Source organism: Anguilla anguilla, chromosome 17 (genome assembly GCF_013347855.1).
Source record: "Anguilla anguilla isolate fAngAng1 chromosome 17, fAngAng1.pri, whole genome shotgun sequence".
Taxonomy (NCBI): domain Eukaryota; kingdom Metazoa; phylum Chordata; class Actinopteri; order Anguilliformes; family Anguillidae; genus Anguilla; species Anguilla anguilla.
In genome coordinates, this window is record NC_049217.1 from 21,404,753 (window position 1) to 21,420,684 (window position 15,932).

Genomic DNA, 15,932 nt, shown 5'->3' on the forward strand with positions numbered 1-15,932 from the left:
TGTGACGTTAGTGAGTAGGGAAACAACAAAGAAACAACCTCATGACAGTAAAAGAAGGATAAAGTACAGTGGTCATTCCCTCACATCCCCTGAATCCACTGTTTGAGATCTTGACATCAAGACTGCAGTCCTCATCCTTTAAAACAAGGAGAGCACCCAAAACTTTGTGCCAACATCTGTTCACCTCTTCAAGGACACAGCACACCTTAAGTTAACGTATGATTTAATTTTCTGATTTAGTGTAATGTGAAATGTGTTTTAGTGTTTAGTGTTGTAGTATGAAGTAATTTCTGCATGGAAGTTCTTACTATTCCTTTATTTCTAATTTGTGATAATAGTGAAGTGATTTAGGAATCTCTCAATGTAATTTCTGTCATTTAATTTCTTAATGTAATTTAGGCTGTCACCCTTTTTCCCAGACATTTCTTCTTTCGGGACTACGCTTATACCACAGGCCTTAATTCCCAGTTCCGTTTTTTTTTTTGCCTAAGTCCTTTTTTGACTGGCAGTTTACATCTACTTTTGTATAAGTGGCTCATATCCGATTCCTGTGTTAACACGGTTTGCATTTGAAACCCGCATGCGGACGCGAGGGTTTGGTTGCCCATACGAAAACTTCTGCCATTTACTGTCTAGAATGAGCATAATACTTATTCCCGCTCTGACAATAAACTCACTTTTTGATAAAACATGCACAAGCTCACTACGTCAGCCATGTCAGGCTTGTGGAGTAGATGCTCACCTGGTAAAACTTAACACGCTTTGTTTGCATTGCATTTTACAAAGAATGAATTCTATGTGGTTAAACTACTGCAAAAGGTGGGATATATGAAAACATGCATGGGTAATTAATTGTGAATTTCCATCAGTTTATTATGAAATAGGGGAGAAACGGTTTAACGTATTTGGTTCAATTCTGAAAATATTACTAGAGCGAGATGAATAATTTTTTTTAATACAAACAATCTACATCCCTTGGCTATGGCTATTACAGACCATAATGAAATTTCGGGGACAAACCATTCGCTAGCAATCTGACTGAAAGTAGAAGGAGTGAAATGTTACATTTAATCCCGAGGTGGGGATAAATGTAACACAGCATGGAGTAAACCCACCAGTCTTAACAGCTTTAAAAGTTTACATTTTTAAGTTTGCAGTTTCTTGAATTGACAAAATCACTTATAGTTGAGTTTGTGCTGAAAAACTATAACATTCATTAAAGGTAAAGACGGTTTGTAGGCACTAAACAGAGACAAAAGCGAATGTAAAACAAAAAACAAATATGACCAAGCTCCAAACGGTTAATCAATAGTCTAATGCCATCAGGCTGTTCTTTTCAATTAATTAAATTTCCAGCATTTATAATATTTGCCTCATTTCATACACTTGAGTAACATGAAGAGCACAGCACATTAAAGTGCTAACAACTCACAAGAACTTCATATTTTTTTGTATTAGACACAATTATGGCAGGTTTAAGTAGCATATCCCTTGATACGGGCCTGATGTGCCAAACCCTGACAGGACATACACTGTATCCGGCCAGCCCCTTGGACAGATGTGCAGTAATCTTCACCATAAACCAGGGACCAGCCTCTCCTGTTGTCAGACCAGTCCCTTTCCCCTTTCTCTTTAATTCAATCTGGCATTTTGTCTTTGACTCAGCCTTCTTCTTTTTCTTCTTTTCCTCTTCCTCTACGGCATGTTCGACAGGCGCATCGGTGAGAATGGCAGTGACTCTCCTTTGTCTACTATTGGCAACAGCCTTTCTTGATGCTGCCTTTAAGAAAGGATGAAGATCAACAAGACTGAAGGCTCTCACAGAGGTTGATGGAAGAGACGGAAGTGGCAGCTGGGTCTGGGACAGATGGACGTCAAAGACAGTGGATGCTTGCGTTGTGGCAGTGACAGTTGGGTCTGGTATGACAGTGAATGAGCTGGGGGCAAAGTCTTCATCCTCAAAGATGCTGCTATTGAATGGCCAAAACACAGAGCACTGGAAAAACAGCTGTGATGTTCTTCGGCGTAGTGGAAATAGGTAATGCTTGGGCAATCATTCCTGTGGCTGGTCTTCGTTGGTTAGTCTTCATCCAACAGACCATGGCGATGTTGAGATTTTGCTTGAAAGGCCCAACACACTCCAGTCCAGAGGTTGAAGTTTGTGAGAGCAGTGGGGGGGGGGGGTGAAAGGAATGACTCAATTGGCTTTACAGTACTCGATTCGTGCTACAGACCTAGATTTGTGTGCGTTTTAGAAAATGCAGAAGAAAGACAAGGAACTTTTGCATCCACTTGGAACCATTAGCTGAGCCAGTGGACCCAGTGGGTGGATCCCTAATAACAATAGGGTATGCATTATGAACTAGACAGGAGAGCACACCTTCAGCTAACCAAAGCTTGTGAAGTGACAGAAGAAAGCCTTCACTGCGTGTTGTTGAGGGCAAGCGGCTCGCTTTCGTTTCTCAGCCTCAGCACCGACTATAATGTGCCTTCTTTAAAAAAAGCTTCCCCAAATTGTCTGCCTATACATATCAGTCAAAGAGCTCTGCTATGGAGACACATAAGAAGATGGAATACAACTTTATTTTAATATTTAATATTGACTCATAACCATTATCTGTCCATAAAATTCTCTCATAAGTTCATATTATATACATGCACTACATGGCCAAAAGTATGTGGACACCTGATATCGAACATATCATCCAAAATTAAGGGCATTAATGTGGAGCTGGTCCACCCTATAACAACATCCACTCTTCTGGGAAGGCTTTATACTCGATGTTGGAGGATTGCTGCAGGGATTTTCTTCTGTTCAGCCAGAAGAGCAAGAGCGAGGCAGGCTCGGATTGGGCGATTAGGCCTGGCTCGCAGTTGGCTTTCCAATTTATCCCAAACATGTTGGATGGGGTTGAGGTCAGGGCTCTGTGCAGCCAAGTCAAGTTCTACCACACCAATCTCGACAAAACCATTTCTATATGGACCTCGCTGTGTGCCCGAGGGTATTGCCATGCTGAAACATGAAAGGGCCAAACTGTTGCAACAAAGTTGGAAACACAGAATTATCATTGTCATTGCATTAAGATTGTCTTCACTGGAACTAAGGGAACTAACCCAAACCATGAAAAACAGCCCCAGAGCAAGAGGTGTCCACGTACTTTTGCTCATTTAGTGTATTCTATCCAGTCAAGAAAACTGACCCTATTTCCACACTCAAGACACAACTGCAAGACTCTATTACAAACATTAAATTCTTATGAACAGTTTAGAAACAAGAGAGCAAGTTTAACTTTACTGACAAAACAATTTAATTTATGTACAGGTAACCAAATATTTCATGAAATTATCATTCACTGTTTATTGTGATACAAACTATTGGGCCAAGAATGGATTTAGATATTCAGTGTGGGATACTGTAAATGAAGATGTTAGTTAAAATTTGTCTATTATTAGATTACAAAATATAACATATGAAAGCATGTTAGCTAAAAGCTAATTTTGTAATACATACCATCTACTTGATACTTGCAGACAAAACCCTCACGCAACCCATCAACAAACCGACACATCCCATCCAAGGTGATGCACAGTTTAACATATTTCCCAGCATGCCTAATAAATAAAAATTGTATAACACATTCCACACAGTCGCACAAGCCACCACAGACGAATATATCATCTTTATTTAGCATTTATTTTATACAGAAGTCTTCTTTTCTCTGACAATAATTGACATCTTCCACACTGCTTGTCAACTGCTTATTCTGTATTACTAAACTTGAAAAACAATATATTTACATGCAACTAACTACCAATTCAAGCATATGCAGTTATATCTATAATTCAATCTACAGTAACCATTGTTTGATATATTAAAAAGTATTTACGAATTAATGTGTATTTGTAGTTCCATAAAAAAGTTTTAATTGTTCAGTTCCTTATCGATGATGGTGATCTGCCTTGTCCATGTCTTTTGTGGGTTGAGATGCATCGTTCTTGAAAACATATGGAAAAAAAAAACTTAAGTAAAAATGTGATCCCTAATACTTTTGTAAATGTATTTCTGGTCATTCAGCATTCAGGTCAGCAGCGTAAGGTAATGGTAAGGGAACTAAACTTATGTCACAGATCTCAGGTTTGATTTCCAGCTGAGACTCTACTGTTGTACCCTTGAGCAGGGTACATACCCTGAAATGCTTTACTACCTATCCAGCTGTAAAAATGGATGGTATATAAAAACATAAGCTGTACAATTCACTCTGAATAAAATTTCTGCTAAATGAAAGTAATGTGTTATATTCATGTTCGTGGCTACATTATTTAGACAGAACATGTACTCATTCTAAAGTGCTATCGTATAAGGCGTAATGGAGAATTTGAGCTGGCAAATGTGTGACAGAATAGTGTTTTCAGCAGTGTAGTGTAAACAGGGCTTGTAACTCTGAGGTTGTAAGTTTAATTCCTGTTGGAGGGAACATGTGAAGCGGCTTGGTTGGCCAGTGCCTTGCCACACCTTCACAAAACCCCAAGCTCAACCGTGTTGCCCCATGAGCCCTTTGTTTTGTCCATACTTAAAATCTATAAAGTTACTCTGACCTTTTGATCTCCCGACATCAAAACTCTCTTACCACAGTGTCTTTAGTAGCACTGTCTCCTGACGGTCCCTCTTTTCTACACAGACATGAGAACCACCTCCTGTACTCCTTTCGCACCTACGCAACACAGGGACCAATTAGCAGTGTCCACAAACATTCCATATTTTAACACTTACCCCACGTTTAGCACTGTGTAAAAACCCTTTCATCAACCGCAAAATAAAGTCTCAATGCATGAGAGGGTCCAGTCACCTCTTTGTTCAGCAGACAGTGAACGATGAAGATGAAGGTGCCCTGCTGTGAGTTCAGGATGATGAAGAGGTATTTCAAGAAAGGGCTGCTCTGGAAAAATCCCAGGATCCAGGCGCACCCCAAAACAAAAAACTGGGCAACAATTTTGAAGATAATCAGTCTGAAAGAAAAACAATGACAGACAGATCTCAGATCTCTCTCAGTCTCCATATTCATAAGCTATTTATGCAGATGAAATAAAAAACAAACAAGAAGCAACCAGGAACTCATAACATATATTTGTACACCTACACTTCCATGAAGTTTCATGCATGCAGAGGCAGGAACACACACTCACCTGGTGTCTTTTGACTGGGAAACATTACTCTTCATGTTGGCTAGTGTAGGCTGCAGGCTCCAGATGATCACACCAAATGAGACCAAGTTGAGCTGTTCAAATTACACACAGGAAACATATACTATACAGCAGCTCCTCAATCAACTGCAGAATTACATTTTTGTTTTAATAAGTAGCCACAGTCATATGTTATAAAAAAAACAAAAACAAAAAAAAAAAACATTTCATTGGTCTATCCTGCTGCTGGTACACATATTCTTCATTACAAATCTCCAGGCTTGTGAGGTTGAACCAGTGTTTTTGAGTCACAAGTGTCAATTGCTTTTAGTGAGCTTTGCTGAAACATGGAACTAATTTATTAACATAGCCAGCCAATAAAGTAATGTTATCAATCTATTATTGTTACTGTCCAATTGTCTGCACTGGTATGCAATTTTATATAATTGTATTGTCTTTGCAGTTCTTTTACAGACACAAGTCATTTCTACAAGCCTATACAAACTATACAGTTCCAGACCATGAGCTCTGGCAAGTGACCTATATAATGCAATGTTTTTGGCTTACTAAAATAGTGTAAGACTAAATATTGTAAGTATTGAAGAGTAAACAGAACACCGAGTACTTACTGTGAGAATGGCAACGACTGGGCCAATAAAACTCCAATTGAAATTTTTTTCTTGTTTTAACCAGCAACTGAAATCAAAAGACAAATTTGGATCCTGATGACAGTGTCCCCATACTGTTTCCTGTGAACAGCTCTGAAGCCAGTTTACCTATAACCTTGTTGGTACAATTGACTGTTTTCAAATGTATGATTGGGACTGCAGTCAACCAATCCCTGCTCAGAAATGGTAACGAAAAACATCTGTCATTTTTTACATTAATTCATTCAAGTGGATGCAGCCAGCTGACTAAATGTTCTATTGTTTTACAGTACATAACAACAGTCGCTAAGGGTTGGGAATTGTGGATATTTTGATAATGGTAAATTATCATGCCCTTCCACCAGTTATGACCTGCATAAGCCACTAGAAATAATAATGGAACACATTAAATAAAAGAACCTGGTCCCATTGTAGTTTTTCTGACACAATCAGATGATCTCTATCACAAAGAGGGGAAAAAACGTACGTGTCTTTGCTGCCATAACCTCCTGAAAACACTGCTGCAGACACTCCCACCACCACCATGGGAGCTCCGTAGCCAATCAGCAGGAGGTACAGTGGCCTCAGCCCCTCCTTCTGGATGACCTTTACTTTGGTCAGGCTTCTGACCAACAGGAACAGCTGCACAGTCTCCAGCAACATCCACACAAAGCCCGCCAGGAAGATGAAGTGCAGCAAGCCTGCAATGACTGCACACACCACCTGGGGGAGCCAGAGGAAACTAATCAAATCCATATGCTCACATATGTTAGCGGGTCTGTACACTAAACCCAACTTTGGGGCAACTAATCTGAAAGCATGTTTGTACAAACTACCAATTACTTAACACTGAAAGTAGGTGAACTACAGCCCAGCTACCCCATAAGAGAAGTATAGCTTATGAAACTAAAAAGTATTTCAAACTACTTTGTAAAAAATATTTTTAAAATAATCATTATCATGTTCCCCAGAGATGATGCATGCATGTGTAAAGCCTTCTTTTTTCACATAAGATTAACCATTATACAGCTTATTGTAGGAAACCAGCAACGTGTAGCCACTGTCTGTTGACAGTTGGTAACTATAGTGGAACAGAGCATTTCTCACCAAACAGGATTAGAGGGAAAAGAGAGAGGGGAAGTGGTATTTGGACAAAAGGGTTTGTAAAAAAATATTTTAGGGCCAAAAGTAGTAGGTCAGTTCCTGTAGTTATCTACATCTCAAAATGACAAATGACAAAAAGTAATTAACTACTACAATCATGACACAATTTGAATGTAGTTGAACTACGAACAAACTGCTGCAAAATGTAATTAAACTATTCGTTTAACAACATGTACTGTGTACTACTCCCCAACACAGACAACATCATAGCTGTACACACATTATCACATTAATATTCAAGCCATCAGATCCATGAAAATAAAGTAACAAAGTAACATCTCATAGACACAAACACACTTGGTCAGTAGTATGCATTTGAATTCACACTTTCACACAATAATGTGTTTCCCTTGATCTCAGAGTTAATTCAGAAACAAATCTGTAGAATGGTGGAGTGTTTTTCTTGTTTGGGCTTGTTATGGATATCGTCTGTATGTATTTACAATTTGTACTTTGTTTCTTGATTAGCAGTTAAGTAGCACTAGTGGCTTATTAACAGTGCATCTTTACTCTCTCGTTAGCCAGGTCTGGCACTATTGCTTTTATTAATCCAGGAAATGCATTTTTGTTTCTCTTACATTGTAAGGTGCTCTGGATAAGTGCATCTGCTAAATGATTGTAATGTAATGTAAATCATTTTCTTCCAAAATAATTATTTGTATTGCAAACAATAGAATACACAGAATTTTAAATAATATGCAAGTAATACATTTAATTTCCATGGAAGCATAGCACCTGTGCACACACATACATATACACACACAAACAGAGACAACCATGCACACCACTTTGCCTCATACAACTGCAGGGAGGTCAGTTTATGTGTGGTTATTCACTTATGAATTACATGAAATTTGCATTCACATTTAACATAGAACATGCTAATCCAGAGTCACTTACATGCAAAAACATTTAGGCAATAAAGAGCTGATGCCAAATCATTAGGGTCGCAAATGATAACAGCTGTTCACTCAGAACACAGGACCAGGGTGGAGAACCCCTACGGGTCCTGCGGTTCTCCAGGACCAGGGTGGAGAACCCCAACGGGTCCTGCGGTTCTCCAGGACCAGGGTGGAGAACCCCTACGGGTCCTGCGGTTCTCCAGGTCCAGGGTGGAGAACCCCTACGGGTCCTGCAGTTCCCCAGGTCCAGGGTGGAGAACCCCTACGGGTCCTGCAGTTCCCCAGGTCCAGGGTGGAGAACCCCTACGGGTCCTGCAGTTCCCCAGGTCCAGGGTGGAGAACCCCTACGGGTCCTGCAGTTCCCCAGGACCAGGAATTTTTGGGAGAAAGTGTGGAGCGAGTATCCAGATTTTTAATTTGCTGAGTACCAGTGCCTTGTCTTTGAAATAATGCAATGAGTTTTTTTTAACACAATAGTTCGGATCAGAAGCAATATTAGCGGGGGTGTCGTGGGTGCGACACACCCATATGAGCTGCCATAGGGGGCCCGTGAATACCCACACTACCCAAACATAGATTCTCATAGCATGCCCATTATGTTCTTCAGATGTTCAGATAGGACGAAGGTGGGGGGTGGGGTGGGGGCTTCTCATCATGCCTCACACCCATATGTATGACAGGCTAGCTCCACCCCTGCTCCAGATCCAACCACCTTTGTGAGTAGATAACTTTTTTGAAAATATTGAGGTAAAGAATATTTGACCCTTACCGCATTCTCAGTGCGAGACACGCCCACCAGGAAGAGCAGGTGACCCAAGAAGAGGCAGATGCTGAGGTGGAGGCGGGCGGTGTTGTTGACCTTAGGGTTCCATGTGCACAGCAGGAATGTGAGGATGGCGAGGGCGAGGAAGGTCAGACCCACACACATACATAACAGGTCTACCATCTCCAGCAGAGGATCATCCTCTTCATTATTCTGTAGAGATACACAGAGCTTATCTCCATCCAAGTATCTAGTCATGTGTTCATTCATGTCCTTAGTAGCACTGAGGCACACCCTACCTGTCCCCCCGTCTGCAGGAGGAGGGCGAAGGTGGAGAGGTGGGTACAGCTGCATACAGTGTGGTTCTCATTGGAGTAGGAGACCGTGCACCCCTCCTCTGACCAGTGCGTCTCAGTTCCATTTATCTTCCAGTACACACAGGTAACCAGGCCAGCCTGGAACGTCTCCTGATCAGGACAAGAAAAGGACACAGCACAGCAGTGTATCAGAGCACGGTGTGTGGGAGAGAGATAGAGGAAGATTTTGGTTCATGTGTGGCTAATTTACATTAGTGTTTTAGTGATGTTACACAAACATATACTTTCCAGTTTTACATATGGGTTGCATACTGTAGTTGATTTACATTAGTGCTTGAGTAATGAGTAATGAGGTAAGGCAGGTCTGGCACTTACATTGTATCATAAGTTTCTCTGGATAAGAGCATCCACTAAATTAATGTAATACAGTGAAACCTGTCAAAGGCAGCCACCCAGAGAAGTAATGAAAACTGGCTGTCATGTGCAGGTGACAGCCATACGAAGGTGACCCCTATGGCAGGTTTCTCTGTATTAGTGCATGAACAAAACCCCCTGCAATTTTCAAAGCTCTTTTCCCTCCGTCAACTTTTCAAATCACTTAGAATTTTCTGCAGTCTTGTCAGTGCCACTGGCTCACGAGCAGCCATTTTAAAACTGACACTACTTAACTTTCACAGAGTAAGAATATGACCACAATGACAGCAGCATACCCTTAAATACCAATCTACCATGGTTACTTAAAAAAGAACATAAGCAGATAAAGATAATGAAATTCACTGAAGCCAGCATGTGGAGACTCTTTAGCCTGCTAAATGTGTGTGTGCATGTGTGTGTGTGTGTGTGTGTGTGTGTGTGAATGAGTGAGCTAGTAAGTTCCAATCTAGGTCCATGAGGTGCTTCGCAACCAAAAAAAAAAAAAACCCGAACACACAAGAAGAAAAGGATAATGCAATTCACTGAAAGAAGTTGGCACATCCCTTACCGATTATCATTTTTTTCTTTCAAAGGCCATGTGTCAAAGATCAAAGGTCTTTGGACACTTTTCGGGAAAGTGCCAACCCCCTCAAGAAAAAAAACAAAGACAAATTGAGGCGTTTCTCAGAAACACCAAAAGGCTCCGTTTCATAAGCTGAAATGTGACTAGTGGCCTTTATGCATCAGCAAAGCTCCTGTGGGACTATACGAGCATGGCTGCCAGCTGCTTTGTGCAAGTGACCGTTGTCAGCAAGGTGAGGATTAATTGAAATATGTTTAATTTTCCAAACCCAGCAGTTTTAACCATTAATACCCTCATTTAACGTCCAGCACTCTGAATACTAAACACATGGACAACTGTTAAAACACCTGACTTACCCAACATGTCAAACATATTTATTTGAGTTAGTTTGGTAATTATTATCAAAGATATGAATTATCAATCAAATTGCTGAATTTGTTAATAGGCAGAGAAAACTGTTTGCGATCAACCTTCATCAAAATGTACAAATCACAACCAGATGAAAATGAAGAAATATATTAAGTTACAACAAATATTCACGCCTAATCTAAAGAGGAGATTCAACTACCTTAAGACAAATAACAATGGGTACAGACAGTCACACAAGAAATGAATGCAAGAATAAAACAAACCACAGCTTTTGTCCCAAAGTGATCCAAAGGGCAAAAACCAAAAGAGTGCAAGAACCAGAGATGAAACGCTGACCACCGCCAGACATAGATGCAGGACTCAGATGCCAACTTCCAACTGTTAGAAACTACTTCTTAAGTTTAACAAACCTTAAAGGGGAATTTCACTTTATAACACTTCTGGGGTCATTTTCACACCTACCCAGTCTTTTGTGTGCACCCCAGACAGTTTTTAGGTTGCTTGCTTCCATATTTAGATATTTGTAGATATTTGATACCCATGTAAGCAAACGCCACCCACCCACCCCATCCAATAGAAGCCTACTCAACATCAAACCCCATTTTAGGCTCATTGTAAACACACGTCCCTGCTTTTCATGACTATAATACAGAGAAAAGTGAAAGGGAATACCAAAAGGTAAACAACATGGACAGGTGGCCATCACACAAAGGTGACCACCAAAGCAGGTTTCACTGTATAAATCTAATGAGCAAGGATGCACATGTATTGCATTTGGGAGGAAGAACAAAACGTGATTTCTGATTTTCTCAAAGGTGGCTTGGAAGTGACTGAACACAACACCATGAAAGGCTTGCAATTAGTTCTCTCCTATACTGTGGCGGGCCCAGTCCTGTACCTTCTTGTGGTGCATAGTGAACTTGACAGGCTCAGGGAGCTCCTTGTGCCTCGTCTTAGGCAGTGTGGCAGTGATGATGTCAGAATACATCTCTGTGACATTTTCACTTTCGAAGAAACTGGAACTCATGAACGTCTCCATCCCATCAATTGACATCAGAACAGCAGAAGCGGATCCTGGGCCAGAGAGACACTGGTCATGTTCCATCACCATTTTCATCACCACAGGCAATTTTGTCATCATCAGCATTACCATCAAAATAAATCTGACATCATCATCATCACCTCAAATCATCAGCTCTTACCGTTGTTATTTTTAGCAACAGCTGCAAGATTGATAGTCATCATGTTTCCCATGGCAAGCATAGCAGGCGTCTCAGTATCCCCTTTAAGGCTTACTAAATTAATGTCTGTCAGATGACAATACAAACATCATCACCAAGCACAAGATAGGTTTACATCAATAAATGTAATCTATTTTGTTTTACAAGTTTGGCATCTGGTATTTTACTGTGTGGTTCATCCTACTGTGTGATATTCAACCCTGACCGTGTCAGTGCTAGCTGTTGTTGGCAGTAATCAGCTGGTTGTAGCATTGCTCAGATTAAGATGGATTCAAGTGGCAAGAATGTCTGTCTCATGGAATGGACACAAGTGGCATGACTGCAAATAAAGCTTCTTCAACAGTGACCAAGCAGCTCAGCTGGAGGACTGCATACGTAAAGGAAGTGGTGGTTGGCATTATGCCCTTCAGATGAAACCGCTCTGGCACACATTCTCCCAAACATATGGAGGACTGGTCTATGACTCAGAATCCAGACTGGGACAAAACCAGGTTTTAGATAACTAAACATGCTATGTAGGCACCCATTGACTCCTACCTATAGCTGGTGCTGTCACATTTTTCTGAATCACTTGTTTATCTTCCAGAGATGTGGGATCAACAAGGGCAGACACAAGCCCCTCTAAGATGTTCAGGACGACGTTGGCTATCTCTGAGTCGCCATCTTTTGGCTTCATGTTGGCTATGATGGCCAGGATCATGGTCACAATATCAGTCACTTTCTGTGGGAGTAAAAAAAAAAAACAGTTAATAGACAATAAATCATGGGAGAACTTAGTAGCAAGAGTATAAAGATCAACATATGCAGTATACTCCCAGTACACTTTGGCTCTTATACAGATGGATATTCCAGATTAAACTCCAGCATATTAAATGTTCAAGGTTCCACAAAAAACCACCTTGATCTTCTCCTTTCAGATGACACCAACATAAAATTATTGTTTTGACAATATTCGGACATATTGTCTGGTGTTGGGGGGAGAGGGCTGTGGCACAATTAAGATATAAAAACCCTATAACAACAACAAATATATTTCATGTATAAAATCTGAATCTTAGCTCCTAGTACAAACCTTCTCAGTCAGAACAAGATCAGGGTTGTCCTCCAAATCCTTGGTCATTTGGTCTAGGAAGTACATCTCAGGTGACTGTCCCTGTGTAGAAATAAGGTGAAATAGTGGCCTTCTGTATCTGCCACTATCCTTTACTGTCTGCTCCACAATCAGGTTTTCTTCAGAATCAGATACCAACTTACCTCTGGAAGAGTTAGAGAGGCAAGATATTCCTCTGTACCTAAAAAGGGAGATTATTGATAGATGAGAGGGAGAGAATCTAAATACTGAAAAAAGAGAAACTCAGAAGGCTTATGAACTCACAAATGCTCACAATTCATTCCATCCACCACTTACTTTGGCACACAGTAGTCCCAGACACCCAGTTAACTCCAGTGGAGGAAATGTACCCTTCCATGCAGAGGCAGTAGAAGCTTCCTACAGTGTTGTAGCAATCTGTCCTGGCGCCACATGGGTTTGGGGCACACTCATCCACATCTGCAAGACACAAGCCATATGCTCGATATCACACACTATCAGCTAACCCTGTATCCATTCACAATTCTGACAGCTTTTGGGATGCTCTGACCTGCAGAATTCACAAACAGAATAAACAGAATTCACAAACAAGTTCACATGTCCATACAATAAAGCCCCAAACTTGGGTGATTTTGCATTTTTTCTTCTTCCTGCAGATTGTATTATCTCAAATGCTCCAGTACTACAATTAATAACTCTCCCCATTGGACATTTAGCTACATCAACCAATAACAACATCAGATGCACATGCAAAATGGACATGTAAAGAAGGGCACACATTTTTGAAAACTTTAGTCACCATCTTTGGTTTATGTGGAAGCTAGCTTGCTGCCAGTGATTGGCAATAAATAAATAAATAAATACATATATAAATAAATATGCTTTTACGGCTGTATAATCTTTGTGGGAAACTAATTAATATTCCTGTAATCCATTCTCTATCATTGCACACGTGAACCCCCAGTGAACCCCCATTTATTTCATGACTCAGGATGGGTATCGTTCATTTTGACGATACCCCTGTGAAAATAACACTTTCCAAACCTGAACCTTGATTTCCTTATGCAATGTTGATATTCAAATGATATCACAATGTTCAAAACAAAACGTCATGAATGGTTACCCATAGACTGGATTTCATGACGGCAGTTTTTATCAATATTTTTATAGGTCAAATTAACCATTGTGGTGTTTCCACTGTTAACCACTTTTTAACTGGGCTACTGAAGCTACCCTGCAAACGCCAGGGTAAATGCATACAACACCCTATTAAAAACCATTTAAAAATATGACAAACACTTTTATTTGTGGTATGGTAAAGGAAAAATGACTGAAACCATGCCTTTGAATGTATGTTTTTGTATGCTTGACAATCTCCAAACCAGCTGTAAACCAGATGGACCAGCTTAAAGGAAAGCTCCAGGCTTACATCGTTAGCAAACGCATATCTGCGATGTCAAATTCCTTCCAAGATTTATATATGATAATATATGCAAAATATTTTACTTTTTCCAATTTTTCAGATGCTATCCTGTCAGGTTTCTTCCACATTGGCTCCAGTGTGTTATTTTCCTATGTTACCTTTCCTATGTATTACTTTTGCCACCCCCCTTCATGATGACGAGCATGGCGTACACAGCCATCTAGATTTTGATTTACATTAGCTAGCTAGCTAGTAGTACTTAGCTAAAAGACTAAAAGCAAAGTCGGCGATCCTGACCATACCCCAAATCCCCCACGAAGCCAGGCTCTTGCATTGTGGACTATTGAGGCTGCTAGCACAGGAAAGATGGCAGAAATGTCCTCTTAATAAATGATTGAAAGGAGTCAGTTGAGGTGGTTCAGGTATCTGATAAGGATGCCTCCTGGGCACCTCCCTTTGGAGGTGTTCCGGGCAAGACCACGACCGGGGAGGAGACTCAGGGGCAGACCTAGGAAACGCTGGAGAGATTATATTCACAGGCTGGCCTGGGATCGCCTTGGGATCCACTGGGAATTCGCTCAAATCGCTGGGGAGAGGGACTTCAGGGCTGCTCTGCTTGCCGTTGCCACCGCGACCCTGATCTGGACTAATCATTTAGAAAATGGATGGACGGTGGATGTATAGTCTCTACCAGAGGCGTCATGCCCGTTCAAACTGAGGGACTACCAGAGGCTTGTGTCCCCTCAAGATTTTTTATTTTTGGCCTCTCGCAGATATAAAATGAACTTTTAAAAAATTAACTTATTCATTTATAATATATATGCATGATGATCTCTGATTATATGAGTCAAAAGTATTCTTATAAATATGGCTGAAACACTGGTAAAACCCTAATCCCCTTTCCCTTGTGCTGCCTGATCCTCCGGGCAGTTGACATCAGAAATAATAAAACAGTCACCCATTGGTGACTGTTTTATTATCCCCAATGGGACAGAGCCCACAATGCACATTAGGACTGGATAGAAATGAGCAGCCATTATGATATCTTAGCATTAGAAGAATCTTTTTGTCCATTCTTTTCCTGAACTTATCGTCATTGTAATTGCAACATAGAGAAGCGAGTCAGTGAACCAAGGAGAAATGAGCTACCTTTCGAGGAAAGCAGACCTACGCCACTTTTGGCCTCTCTCATGGAAACAAATGATTGGACAAAAGTTCTCCGGTTTCCTCCCACAGTCCCGCAGACATGCAGGTTGGGTTAACTGGGCAGCCTAAATTGCCCCTAGGTAACAGTAGGTGAGTGAATGGTGTTTGTGTGCCCTGTGATGGATTGGCAATCTGACAAGGGCGTATTCCTGCTTCTCACCCAATGCATGCTGGGATAGCATCCCCCCGCCCCTTTCTCCCCACACAACCCAGACCAGGAACAAGCATGATACCCCGCCCTGGGCATGTCGAAGTGTCCTTGAGCAAGACACCTAACCCCTAACCCCTAACTGCTCTGGCGAATGAGAGGCATCAATTGTAAAGCGCTTTGGATAAAAGCGCTATATAAATGCAGTCCATTTACCATTTACCATGATAGATAATGGATGGACATAAACTGTGCACTTTGTGTTTGAGTGTGTGCCTCCTCATATGTTTTGGGAGCACTACACCCCTGGTCTCTGCTACGACAATGCAAACTGACTGTTATCATTCTCCTGATCAATTTCAGATATCTCCTGAGGACACTGCACTGACAATAGGCAATTCACAACATTGTTTAAACTGCTAAAATTATATTATAGATCCACTGAATGAGCATACTTTACTTACCATAACAGAAAGACTCTGGA

The 15,932-nt window shown here is 40.9% G+C and overlaps 2 protein-coding genes across 2 annotated transcripts in view; both read right to left on the minus strand.

Annotated features, from left to right (window-relative positions):
• The window catches only part of LOC118216876 (adhesion G protein-coupled receptor E2-like), a 40,462-nt gene that overhangs the window by 15,740 nt on the left and 8,790 nt on the right, over window positions 1–15,932 (minus strand). The gene's annotated exons all lie outside the window — the stretch shown is intronic.
• Window positions 3,422–15,932, minus strand: part of LOC118216878 (adhesion G protein-coupled receptor E3-like) — a 12,772-nt gene continuing 261 nt past the window's right edge. The window contains exons 1-15 of the mRNA XM_035398469.1: window positions 15,913–15,932; window positions 12,990–13,130; window positions 12,836–12,873; window positions 12,654–12,734; window positions 12,119–12,302; window positions 11,543–11,647; window positions 11,239–11,414; window positions 8,957–9,124; window positions 8,664–8,870; window positions 6,316–6,551; window positions 5,811–5,877; window positions 5,185–5,276; window positions 4,848–5,007; window positions 4,629–4,712; window positions 3,422–3,995 (exon numbers count right to left, since the gene is read on the minus strand). The exon at window positions 15,913–15,932 is cut by the window's right edge and continues 261 nt beyond it. Coding sequence (XP_035254360.1) covers window positions 3,939–3,995; window positions 4,629–4,712; window positions 4,848–5,007; window positions 5,185–5,276; window positions 5,811–5,877; window positions 6,316–6,551; window positions 8,664–8,870; window positions 8,957–9,124; window positions 11,239–11,414; window positions 11,543–11,647; window positions 12,119–12,302; window positions 12,654–12,734; window positions 12,836–12,873; window positions 12,990–13,130; window positions 15,913–15,932 — 1,816 coding nt within the window. The 3' untranslated portion in view covers window positions 3,422–3,938. The remainder of the gene's footprint in view (window positions 3,996–4,628; window positions 4,713–4,847; window positions 5,008–5,184; window positions 5,277–5,810; window positions 5,878–6,315; window positions 6,552–8,663; window positions 8,871–8,956; window positions 9,125–11,238; window positions 11,415–11,542; window positions 11,648–12,118; window positions 12,303–12,653; window positions 12,735–12,835; window positions 12,874–12,989; window positions 13,131–15,912) is intronic.